The 14,077-nt window shown below is 35.6% G+C and overlaps 1 protein-coding gene across 1 annotated transcript in view; it reads right to left on the minus strand.

Annotated features, from left to right (window-relative positions):
- Positions 1 to 14,077, minus strand: part of DOCK2 (dedicator of cytokinesis 2) — a 210,806-nt gene that overhangs the window by 78,624 nt on the left and 118,105 nt on the right. Inside the window, exon 28 of the mRNA XM_064458922.1 lies at positions 204 to 302. Coding sequence (XP_064314992.1) covers positions 204 to 302 — 99 coding nt within the window. The remainder of the gene's footprint in view (positions 1 to 203; positions 303 to 14,077) is intronic.

Consider the following 14,077-nt stretch of genomic DNA (forward strand, 5'->3'; position numbering starts at 1 on the left):
TGTCTTTCCAAATTTCTGATTACAGTATCGTCCAAGGTCACCATTAGAAGAGAGAGGCAACACAATGACACAGAGGCAGAAAACATACAGAAACAGACTTTGTTCTAGGAAGAATCAGAAAAGATACTCCAATACTACTGATTTTTCACAGGAAATAAAATACTTAGTGTTATTTATGACCTCCATGATTATTTTGTACTCACCACTAGTTCTGAACTTGTCTGAAATGTTTCAATGTAAACTGAATAATGCTGCTTGTTCATCTGGTTTAGGATAGCTGTCATGCATGCCACAAAATGACTCTGAAAGAAAACCAGAGAGAATCAACAAATACATAATATTTAAGATATCAGACTATTCTTTGTGAAGTTGAACTACACTAAATGACTAATAAATTCTTTTATGTATGTAAAAATAATATATTCAAGCTTTTGCAAGCCCAGATGAAAGACACATACTAAGAACTCAAAAAGATAATTCAGAAACCGTCTAGACAAGGGGTAGGCTCTGGCAAGAAAGCTGCATCATTTATGAAACACTGCATAGAAACACATATTGTGATAAGAAAACTTTATATATATGTGTGTGTGTTTGTGTGCATATATATACACATGCACATATATAAAGTATAACTCAATATTACCTTAAGACTCCTAAAAGGCATGTGATGTTGCCCAGTATTCTTCCATTAGGAATTCATAGGCAGAAAACATATTAACATCAAAAATTTCTAATCATACTAACAACATAGGCTATTCACAGGAAGAAATATTGCAAGAAGGGGTATTTTTTACATTCTTCGGGTATGTAAGCAGGTATGACAGTACACCGTAAAACTTCTAAAGAATACTACTACTTTATCTCTCAAAACTTTTAAAAGTTCCTCAGATGGAAATACATTTTATTTTTCTCAATTCCTAAGGCACAAATTCTGAAAGATATAAAATTATTTATAATCCTAGGCTTTTCTGTAATTTACAGAAAGTCACAAGGACATTTATTTCTCAAGCAATAACAGTAATCTTAATGATTTGCAGTTTTCCTTTGACAGTGAAGAATCCTCTTTACTGATGTTTTATAGTTTGCTTAAGTTTTAATTATTGTTTTAAAAGTGTACTGGCTTTAAATGCTTTGATTTTATTAAAATAAGAGACTGTGAAGTAGATAAGCATGCAAAATAATTTTCTAGATTTACTTCTATCTTTTCATCGTACTGGTTTAGAATTGATAGAAGGGACTCCCCAACCCCTCTGACCAGAATTTAATTTCCACCTGGTACTGATCAGATTCTGTGTTTAACTCTGATGCACTTTATACTTCTGTTACATCAGAAAGGCCACAAAGGCCCACATTACCAAAGTATGAGCTGCAGTTTGTCGTACCCAACCATTTTGTCTACTACTTAGAGAAAGGAAGCCTTCTTTAACTTCAGGCTATGGCCGCTAGAGGTCTTCTACTTTCATATGTTAGCTGCTGTTCAGTGTGTACTGCCTTTTTTTTTTTTATTTATTTATTCCTACGTGAGCAGACCCAGCACACTTCTTGCACATAAACAGTGAAAATTACAATATAAAGGACCCATTATACCTTCTTTTGGAGTAACATAAGCGCTAGTGAGAGGCTTGCCTACTTTTTAAGACTAAGAAGACACATTTTCTGCAGGTAAACCAAAAGCTTTCAGGTAAGGAATTGTGTGTTCTCGGGTACTGATGCTCTTCTAAAAAGAAATGCTGGTTTCCTGCTGTAGTAGTTCACTTCTACAGTTATGGATCAGACAAATCTTTTCTGGAATGTTAAATGTATAGCTGAAGTAATAATGTATTGCAAAGGATTCAGTAATGGAATTGTGTGGGGTTTTTCTTCTGATGTCTTGATTTTGAAAAAAAAATACTGACAGAAGTTAGGGAATTGTACATGAAAAACAGCCTGTATTTTTAGTAGTTAAACATTTGCCACAGAATGCCTTTCTATACTCATGTTAAATAATCACTTCTTGAAATAAGCAGCAATTCTTCATAAGCACTGAATAGATGTATTATGTTGCTTAAAGGCATAAGGACTTTAAGAAGGATATTTCTTTTGTTGAAGCCAACTTCTAAAATGACTCTAGCTATATCTGTGATTCTGTTACAGCATGAAAGCCTATTCTTAGTAACTGTGTATGGTGATTTTAAAATTATCAGATGATATGCTTTGATTACTGATAGGAGCCATAAGCAAAGATCACATAATGCTGGCCAGTACCTCGCACCAAACCTAACAAATTCACATCAGCCAGACTGAGTGATACATAAAAAAAGAAGGTGACAGTAAAGCTGGTTTGCTACGAAAAGTTCCTCCATCATTTCCATGTAAATGTCAAGCAGGAAAACACAGACTGTTTGATCTTTAATAATTTTCTCAACTGTTAGAAATTAACTGCTAGCTTCTTTATAGGTTAAAAGCTTGCCCCTCCCTCCTAATCCCCAAACACCAGCAATAGAGATTCACTTCTCAGACGCAGCTTCAGATCTTTGAGGTACTCATGTGCTCTCGGCATCACCATTCTCACTGGTAGTACTTAAGTGTAATACAGGACTATAAAGAGCTGTGATCGAATCTGCAAATATCTGTAGGTGTTCTCTTAAATCCTCCTATGCTGATAAGTACCTCTTACTAGAACTTGCAAAGCGCATGAACTGCTTGACAACACAGTAAGTTCTGCACAGGAACAATCTATTACACTTGGAATGCAGACTGCATGCTCACTAGAGGGACAGAAGAAATTCAGAATCAAGCACCACCTACAAACACCACAGTATTTCATTAAGTCAAGCATTGTACATAGGGATGAATAGTATAAAAAAAGCCTGTGGCAGAGAAGGTGAAGTTCTTCAGATAGAATCCTAACAAATCATTTCAGCTGTGCTTAGGCTTGTTAGTATTTATCCGGTGAATTACAGCACAAAAGGTTGATTAGAACTAGGTCGAATGTATAAAAAAAATATAATGTATCAAAGTAAACACTTGACTGATGAGAAAATACTAACAAAAAAATTAATAGAAGTAACTCTGAATACACTGCACTACTACGAAGTGATCTAATAAAATGTATGTTTTCCAACCTAAGAACATTCATTTCCATTTAAATGTAAGAGAACATGAAACAGAAACAGCATTGAATTCTAGTTTTTTAATTAACCAAATGGCTGACAGCCTTTCAAAAAATGGGTAAAGAAATAAGGAAATTGATAGTATGAACATTGTACTTCTGTTGGGAGGAGGAAGGTGAGTAAATAGGTACTCAAATGAAAGTGAGACAGAGGAGATGTCGTCTCAGGAAACATTCGAACTCCCTGTCCGCTTAGAAAATTTGATAACTGATATCAAATTTAAATTAACTATAATGCTGGCTGGCCTTAGTATAAACTCTGCAAAATAGTGACTAACGTAAAAGAAATGCTGTTGTGGTCCAGTGTATAAAAAGAACATCAAAAAAGATCATAGATGTACTCTGTAAAACACATAGGCTTTCTGAGGACAAGGGGAAAGAATGCGGAATCTTTTCCACTGTTGCTGAAGTGCCTATCAGCTGTGGATGCAACATGTACAAGAAAAGAAAGATTTGAAAAACGTTAGGGTCATACAATTAAGATGACAAACTTCAACACCTAGCAACTAAATCCCAGCATACTTTATAATAGCTGATGGTGACAGGTTGCCGTAGTAACTTCAAAGAATACTAGCACCACAATAATAAATACCACAAACACACTGGAAAAACAAACAGCAACAGAAATAATATAGAATGAAGCTACTCTGATTCTAATCTAGTAGGAGTATTTCAGTGGCTGTAGGGTGGATCTTTTTCATGCAGATGTTCTTCTGGAAGCACTAAGGGGGATATTTATTTCATGTAGGCACTTAAATAACTTTTATTCTCATTAATAGAGCGCTTTACCAACTTAGAGTGCAAGTATAACTATATAACCACATGTGAATCATTAAAAAGCAGACAAAACAGAAACATGAATAATTCCTAATAATTCAAAGACTTCTGAAGGCCAAAGATGATGCCATTATTTCTATAACCCCTTTTTAGCAGAATACTGGATGTTTTAAATGCTCATTTTACTTACTCTCACAATTAATGTATGGCAAGAGGACACCTTTACATACCACCATCCTCACAATCTGTAACCCTATATTCACTAATTATGGTTTACCTTTTCTTAATGCACGGTTTTCTGTATTGGGAAAGAATCTTATCCAGAAGATCCAACAGTTTTGTGGTGTATGAAGCCACAATACTCCACAGATTACATTTAATTCTAAACTACCTTTCAGGTTAAGCCAGAAGTTTCAAAACTCATTGTATGGTAGGGTATGTTAGTAACTGTAAAAATGGTGCATATAAAAAGGGCGACTCAATTTCTACAGGCCAAACAGTTCTCTCTCTTATTTTTTGTTCAGAAAAAAGTGCAAAATCTTTCTGGACGAAAAGCAATAAATCTGTTATCTTTAATGTAATTAAAGAAAATCTAACCAATCACCTGTTTCAATCTAATGTTTACAAATTATCAATATTTATGTTGTAGCTCAAGCATATAACTGAGGAGGCCTCCCAATATACTGTTTTTGCAGAATTACCACGTCATCACACCTGTTTAGTGTCATGAGCTAAAGAGCAACATAAGTACCAGAAAAGTATGGAGGATGCTCAGTGATGCCATGAAGAACCACAATGGTTTGAAGACACAGTTCCTCAGAAAACTACACTAAACCTTGAGAACTGTGGCATGTGTAGAGGGTAGCACAAACATCTTTATCATATTATGCAAACACTAAATAACAGCACTCTGAAAAGAAAAAAAAAGGCAGAATTTGAAGTGACCTGCTAATGTAGTTGTTTCTTCACCAGAAATAGATGTCACTGCCAATGCATGTGCTATGTGCAGTCCTAAACTGTACTGTTTCTAGCTGTAAAAGCGCAAAAATGTAAACATTAGAATAGGCTGCTATGCAACAACCTAGAGTATTCATCAGCTGAGTGGAGTACGTCTGAAATGGGAAATAGCTCCTATCATCCACACAGACTTGTTGCTTGCCAATGCATGCATCTTACTAATAATTAATTTACAATAACAGATTCATCTACTCTTAGTAGGTCCAAGTTTTTAATTTTCCATTTATACATTCATATAGTTCATTAGTTCTGCCGTCTTGTCTTTTATAGCTGACTGAACAGAAGGCTTAGGCATCCTGTTTCTACATCTTACTGACAGCTTTTGATTTCTGACTGAAAACATGTTAGGCTGTTTTAACTTGTTCTACTGTTTTCTTTACATTCATATGATTTAGCCAAAAGGATATACAACTATAAAAACAGCAGACTACCAGATGGAAAAATATAGGCCAAATTTATAACACAATTAAACAGTAATAGCAGCTGCTTTATAAGATTTAAAGATATGTTACAAGGTAGACGATGAAATTTCAAAATTATTTCATTTAAGACTTTTTCAGACATAGTTAAAAGCAGTAAGACAATGGCTTATGGTATGAGAAAAGTAGCATGATTTTTTAGAGTATATTCTCTGCCATCTATTTTTATTTATTTGTTTTTAACTGTGTGTTAATTTCCCAGCAACATTCCAAAAAGGAGCCTTTTTTTGTTCTTTGCAATGCTTTTGCTGCTGCTGGGCTTTTGCTGTTTGGTTGGTATGTTTGTGCCATAAATCCACTCCAGAAGTTCTACTGCAGTCCGTGGCTAGCATCAACACTCTAAGTTACTTAACTTGTGCTTAAGTCTGTGCTCACACACAGTTGTGTAATTTACTACTTTTCCCAGAATATTAACATTGTGTTCATCTTTAAGATGTATGTACAAAAAAAATTATGGACAACATTATTTAATATGAAGTGAGAAGGCAATCATTTGGAATGAGCAATCATTGCTTGAAAACTGAACTCGCTTGTCCAGAGCAGAGTTACCAAAAAATCCGCTGTTTCAGCACCTCACTGAACCACTGCACTTCACAGTCCCAGTCCCAGCTCTGCTCCATCAGATGAAAACTTGCACCCTTGCCTTCAGGGATCTATGCACCTTCATGCTGCATCTCTTCCCACCTTCTCAGCAATCCACTAATTGCTTTACCACAATTACTGTAGCTAGTTTCCCAACTGGTCTCACAGGCCAGAAGAAACTTCCTGCCCTGGTACGTAAAATATCCACTGAGAATCCCAAGTATCCTGGTGCTGTCAGGCTGCTTATTTCACTAATTTCTTATTCAAAGCCCTCTTCCATTTCCCTGTTGCCACTAAACCAGATGATCAGTGAAGCTGGCGAAGTATGGCTTGTCCTGCCATGTGTCCCAGTATGCTCTTTCCCATGTTAAAGATGATGCAGTCAATATTCCACAGAAACAACAGCAGCACACACAAAATACAAGCAAAGAAAAAGATTAAAAATACTATCCCTGGTTTATTTACTGTAGTAAAGCTTGGCCAGTCACTTGCATTTATAAGGACTGGAAACCAAGCTGAAGACTTGAAGAAGTGATACAATAGCTGGGTTGAGCTGGAGCTGGTCTCCTGCCCAAAGGTATAATACTTAACAGGAGAAAAACCCCAGAGGGGATTGCCAACTATGTAGGACTACAATGTCCTATATACACAATGGCTGCAAGGGAGATCAACAGCTGGGTCAAAGAGAAAAGGTAGGACTGAGCAATTTTAGTTCATTAAAGTGCAGTAACATCTTTTATTTCTAAGCCATATATTTTGAATGTACACATATTGTGAAGATGAATGTCTTGGATGCTGATTCACTCCCTTAAAACTAAACAGAGCCACCTCCTGTATTCCCAGAACAAAGTCACCCTTTAATTGATTTTGTTCTTTTTCAGCTGCACTCACTGAAGACAGAAAAATTAAATTAAACTTCAACAACATGATCAGAGATGAAACTAATACAAAATATTTGTGAATGGTTAAAACAAAGCTTTATCATAACAGTTCTGCCTAAAACTGCTGAAATTCATATAGCTCCATGAACTTTCCTCATGCTTTTAAGTTGATCTTACAAAGAAAATAAGGCCTAATAAAAATAATTTTTCCAACAACTTGCATCCATTACACTAACAAATCTACCAACTGCGTATGTCCAGGATTAATTAACAGCAACTTCCAAGGAATCCACCAATACATTTTATTGTAAATTATGGAGGTATTATTTTATTATTTCTTTTTGAGCAACAGCACAGCTACACTTGAGCTTCCAAAAACACAATATTTTTTGTCACCAGGCCATCAAAATCTCACCCGGTCCTGAAGATATTAATGGAAAAACCTTTAACTCTGTTTAGTACCAGACATTGTTGTTGAAGAATAAATACTGGTTTTGTCAAAGTACATGCGATCCAGTACTGAAACATCTGCAAACACCAATATAAAGCCATCCCTTCAGCTCAGATTAAAATCAGCAATACCTTGCCTGGTTGATAACCCTTCTGCTAGATCGCAGTCTGCCCTTTTACTTAGGCATAGCTAAGGAAGCCATAAGATCCAAGTTGCTGAGAAATTAAAATTAAATTCATTTATAATCACTATTCCTTTTGTAGCAGCTGCAACAACCAGACAAACTGTTATGTGAGGAGCCTGGTACTTTCTCCTGTTCCTTTAAATGTACACTAATGCTGAAGTACTTTTAATTTGGCAGTTCCAGTCATCGTTTGTCCCCTTCCACATTAAGAGCATTGCATTGGTACTCTGGTAATTTGTTTAATTTTGGAAAAAGAATAATAAACCAGACGGGAAATTATAGGAGTTAATAGGCTACTCTTGTATTCATAGCTTCTTTTAAAGAATAATAATTTCTCTTTACCTCCGTATTTTAAAATTGTTTTGACTACTGTTCTTGTGAGTTGAAAGCTGTCTAAATATGGTCTATTCTGGTCCGTGGAGGTGATGAAAGGTAAACAGAAGACCTACTCAGCATACCCTTCAAATACACATTGACTAAAGCCAGGGGAACTGCTTTCCTTTAATCCAATCCTTTTATTTCCTTTAATGTTTTCCTTTAAAGCAATCTTTCACACTCAGACTGCCTTAAAAACAAAACAAAAACCAAAACTTGTCACTCTGTTCTTCAGGAAATTACAGAAATGTTTATAAAGAGGTTTATGCAGGACCTAGACAATGAATATATGAAGGGGCATCAAAAGAAAAAAAACCTTAAACACCCCGAACCTTTCACAAGGATCCTCAAGATTCTGGTAACAAAACAGTTGAAGTAAATGGAGGTGCAGAGGCAATTGTCCTGAAGCTGCCCTGTTAACTCCATTGTTTACCAGCACTATCTTGGCAAAGGGACTCTCACTAGAATAATGTTGCGCTCTGCTTTTTCACAGCTACAGTAGGGGAGAAGAGAAGAATTGAAATAGATTCAAGCACACGTATACACAGGAGCTCTAATACAGATATGAATTTACCCACAGAGTTTAAAAAGCATTCATACTACATCAACACTCAATGATGTAAAATGCATCCAGTCTGCATAAATGGGGACTTTTCCATCATGAAAGGAGGATGTACTGACATAAATCTTGGTTAGTCTAACACAGCATGCATACAATTTCATATAATTTTCTATCTATAACTCCTACACATAATAAAATACCGTACAGCTTTTAAAGCCAGCTAGGCTGTGGAAAGGTATTCTTTCTTTTTCGTATTGTTCTGTCAAGTTGCTACTCCCTGCTACAGACAAAAACAGTGACAAAGTGCACAGAAATCAAATTTTCATTTTCAAGTAAAACCAAAGGAGTAAGTAGCAACTGCTGAAACAGTTTTATTTCATATCTGATATATGAAAAATATTTAAATTATGTCCAAGATGGCTTTATTTGTTTTTTAATTTTTATGCAATAGTGGGCTCCACTTTTAAACCCAGAGGAGACTGGTTAGCAGAGTAACTGGCTAAAAAAGAAAGTTCACAGCAAAAAACCCCAAATCTTTCTAAGACAGAGAGCTTTTCATACTAATTCTTGGTTAAGTTGGTAAATAGAAACCATAAGGAATACTCCATGAAAGGAGAATACCCCATGGGAGCACATGTATAAACATGGAAGGATAAAACTTACAGATTGACCTTCTAGTGGGTGTTCTGCAAACTACTGCCAAATACGCATCCTTCTTAGGTGTGGCTCTTTTTAAGCAATGCCGCTTCTAAGATGTCCCAGTTGAATTAGTTTCAGTTACAGTATCACAGAAACAAAGAATCCTGAAACTCTGGTAATATAGAGAGAAACCTTACCAAAATAACATTGTGTGCACCAATAATTTGTCCACATGCTCATCTCTTCTGGAGTGATTGCGTCACACTAACACGTTATACCTGGGCTCTGGCAGAATAGGGAATACTCCTTTGTCACAACACCTTCAATAACTCTTTGCACCAGCCCAATGAGAGCTTAATTTATTATGTAATTAATAGAAAATTAGGATGAAGGTGGGAGTAGAAATTTCTTTCAATAACTAAGGGAATACGCTTATGCTCCATCAGTAGTGTGACTGTCCCTTAGTTGTTCAATGACTGCAAACTAGGAGCCTCCAAATCCTAAAACTGCAACAGGACAACACTGAACAACTGTTCCACACGGACCACTCAGAGTTCACATGCTTTCTTCCCATCGCTCTTCTCCCCGCATTTCCACTGAGCAAGACAGAAGAAAACACCACACGTGTATGACAAAACACTGGCCTTACTTCCCATATTGGTGCGCTTTTTTTATTATTTTTTGTAATGCACGTAAGCGTGCTCAAAGGCAACACCTCTGCTACCTTGGCATTAAATCCTCTGACAACAAATGATAACCTCATTCTGAAATTCATCTCACACAAAAAAACCCACCCAAACATAAATCCTCCTCTGAATAAGTGGTGATTATAGATAAAACAGCACTGTGTCATAACAGGTCTTCCCAAACACAAGCTGACTTTCAAAATTTTTCCAAATTTCATGTTTAATATTCATGTTTGCTAATATCAAAATATTTTGTGGTGACATGTCATCTGGCCATATGAACCACTTCAGAGGATGACAACTGTATGCCAAAGAAAGAGACACTTCTTTCTTTGTGTTGCTCTACTGCCGAAATATTGAGGGCTATTTGCAGTGATTTTTTTTATTTTTACTAATTACTAAAATGGGATTTCATCTAAATAGGTTTTCTTGCTAACAAACCAGGGCGCTAACACCTTCTCCTGACCCTAGCAAACAGAAATAACAAGTGTAGATAAATATTAGGGAATTGCATTCCTAACAGAAAACAAACAAAATCAGAATCACACTCATGTATAAACGGACTTGATCAATGAGTCAGAGTGCCAGAGAAATGGCATATATGAAAAACTATTCGTTATGCCTCTGATGTTTAGAGTATCTCCTGAACAGCCTTATAAGGCTCTTGTTTTTATGATTAGTTGCGGCAATACTGAATGTGTGACAGCATCAGTATATATCTGGTGATGCATATAGAAAAAAAGATTGTTAGAACTATTGCAACCTACACCTCCACTAATTGCATTTCTATATTAATGCCATTAGATTTAATAGCAGTTTCAGAACCATACTACTGAAACTGTTCATAAAAGCTTATTAGGTGATGGTATGTAGAATCATCCTTATTATACCACTCCACTGAAATGATACAAAAGGAGCTGTTTATGAAGCAAGTAAATTTTTGTCATTTTAATTTAGTAATGAATATACTATACAATCACCTCTATAGAGCTGAAGGACAGAACAAGCATTTGGTAGATGCCATACCATCACATATTCAAAAGAATTTTCAAGATATTTTAAGAGAACTAACCTCTTGATGACATCATTATGGTATGTTTTACAAACAAATTCTTTTCTCATTTAAATTAGCATAAACCCATTGAGCTGAGCGTTACATTACAGCTTCCTAAACCTGTATCTTGTGATCTATGGCGCGGTTCCTATTCGAACAAAGCCATCTCAGAACGATGGTTGCAACCTTACAGTATTGAGAAAAGAGTCTGGAAAAACAGGAGTGATTCTCATGCTCCTATTTAACTTTAAAGGGGACAGGAATCAAATTTCCCATTTAGATCATTATCAGTTTTCAAGGCATGTTTTATTAAGAAGATAAAAAGGTAACTTGTTCCACTCAGTTTTTATTTTAAAGGATACGGCTAATATTTTATAGATTAAAACAGAACTTATTAGACTACAGAGCTTAATGCCAGGAATTCAGTAGCGTAGAGTATTTAAAAAAAAAAAAAAAAAAGAAGACAGCACAAGATGCTATACAGTCTTTCCCACATAATTTCTTCTATTTAGAAAACACATTGCAAAAAAGAAAAAAACATTTACTATCATACCAAGGCCATTCATCTTTTATTAAATGGTACTGTAGTCATGTAAGGTAAGTGACTTTTGTTTAATCTATCCTTGGTACAATGTCCTGACCTCAGAGATTGCTAAATACAGTAAACATTTAAATATTTAAATAATTTTAGCAACTAATCACAAACCATTTGTAAAAAAATGCAAGAACAAAAAGGAGTTTACAACCAAATGAGAGGAGAAGGAATATCATATATATGGCATAAATATGATGCCAAATGAATAAGGCGATAGAGAAGGAGCAAATTTTAAATACAGGCACAGTAGTGGAGCTCCCTTACCACTTCCAGGTTATCATAAAAATCTAAATGACAGTGCTGCAATTAAACAGTTCCAGGACATTAGGTCGGACTTAGCAGGTTGTACAGCTCAAGTCACAGATGCTCTGGAAGAACAGAGTAATCAAGCATGAAAACAGGAAACCAATAATATGTCACCAGGATTTTGGAGGAGAAAGAAAAAGAACTTGCATTCTAGTGAATTCAAGAATGTAATATTTAGGATAGGATTTCACAGCACTGTGTAGGGAAGAGGTTCTTTGGTGTCAAAGAATCTGAAGAAAATAAATGTGTAGGATATGGACACTGGGCTAGCAGAGTAGTTTTGACTGGCCACTGTTAGCGGAAAAAAAGCCCAAACCTAGCCCTTTTTCAAATCCATTTCTCTGTTGCTGTCTCTTCCTTCTTTACTACTGGTGCTCCCCCCCCAGGTTTGGGGCACATCAGCATTTTGAGACAAGCTAAAGGAGGAAACAACCTGATGTACCAGCCTATGTAGTATCACGGGGACATACAAAGTGTATGAGAACAGTCTGATAACAGATAGTGAAATCTTAATTATTGCACCAGACATAACTATGCGAATCCTATGGTTTTCTGAAAGATATCCATGAAACAAATAATAGTAGGAAGACAAACATCTCTATCAACATATGACATTAAAAAACAAAAAGGGGGGAGAAGATGTTCCCACTGAACTAGGTCATTCTTGTTATACAAAGATACACATGGCTTTAGGCTGCCAGTTAGACAGCCTTATATTCCTGCCTTATGATGCTTTTCCTGGGATTATAGTTAGGAGAATAGCATAGCAATATTGACAGATAACACACAGCAATGTTTCCGTGGGTTCTAACAAAATTTTTTTAATGTGTTGTGGTTGGTTTTTTTAATTTTACAAGACAAAAAAAACAAACAAAAGAAATTGAAATGCATACCTAATTATTTTTGCTAACACAATGTAAGATAACCCAAGCTTGTCTAACAGATTCTAGGTTGCCTGTCTAGCTCAACTTTGTGGCAACATAGTCATTTGGTTTCTTGTTCAACTTTATCTGGAAAACATTGGAAAAACTGCATGCCCAGTCATGTCTCAAATGAGACTAAGAAACCACGCCCACATGCTCTATGTTTTACCTGTCATGTTAATAATGCAGGAACATTTCAAAATTTTCATTGAACCAGGCTGTTACTTACCCAAGTTAAACCTGAAGCTACTCCCCAAGGAGACCTTTTACAATGAAATTATTGTTTAAAATAAAAACCAGCACAATTCTGTGACAATAACTAGAGCCACTAAGGCAACATATCGCTTGTATGGCATAATGAAGAAAAGAAATAACATCTATGAAATTACAGACATCACAACAACAGCCCCAGGAGAACATCCCAGCGATACAAAAAAGAAAGCTGTTCTATATTCCAGAGGCACTGAAGCAGAGCAGGCCTTATTATGTATTACACAGCCACTTATGAGCCGAGATTGCTGTTTTCTTCTATAACTCACTACAGGTGCTACAATCGTGTAGTAGATAATATATTTATATAATATATAAATAAGTAGATAATACATGTACATTATCTATAATATAATAATTTAATATAAAATAAAATGCTCAATTACATCGGCCATTCTGCATTCTTGTGCTTAAAAAAGAACCAGAAAGCACAGAGGAAGTGATTTTAAGGCAATATGGATATACCTATCTGATTAACTTATATATTAATTTTTAAGGTTTTCACATATTTCACAAAATATGAAGAATAGGACTTTCTATTAATTTGCAGAGCCTACTACATGTATTCTATCTTCCTGTCTCATTTGAAGTTTACTGCCTTGACTTGTGGAAAACTAATTTCAGAATACAAGAGTTTTTTGATTTCCATTTGGTTTTTGAGTTACACTTATTTCTTTCCCACATACAACTTTGGGACTTCTTCAAAATGCCAGCCTGAGTAAAGACTGAAAAATAAAAAACCGAACACTGAATGACAAGCAAGTGCCACGTAGCTCAGGACAGTGCAGATTTATTAGAGATATGTATCAACAATTAACGTCTCTGATTATCTGATAATAACTTTGCTAGCTAAAAATAAAACTTGAGTTTATAGAAGTTATAAAATTAGTTACAAGATACAGATATTAAGAAATACCTGACAGGAGAAAAGCCAGAGAAATAGGCTTTTGTTTTACCCTTATCATTACTGGGACATTTACTTAAGTTGCCCAGAGAAGTGACATGCTGTTAATTTCTTCAGCAAGGTTCAGAGCCCTTGGTGTGTTCACAGGTCTTAATCTTTCCTTTAGTGACCATATCAGTAGATCATTAAAGGATGACCTACCATCCTCTGCGTTCTGTCATCTTAGAAACTTAACAAGGTT

The sequence above is a fragment of the Phalacrocorax carbo genome, chromosome 8, assembly GCF_963921805.1.
Source record: "Phalacrocorax carbo chromosome 8, bPhaCar2.1, whole genome shotgun sequence".
In the NCBI taxonomy this organism is placed as follows: Eukaryota; Metazoa; Chordata; class Aves; order Suliformes; family Phalacrocoracidae; genus Phalacrocorax; species Phalacrocorax carbo.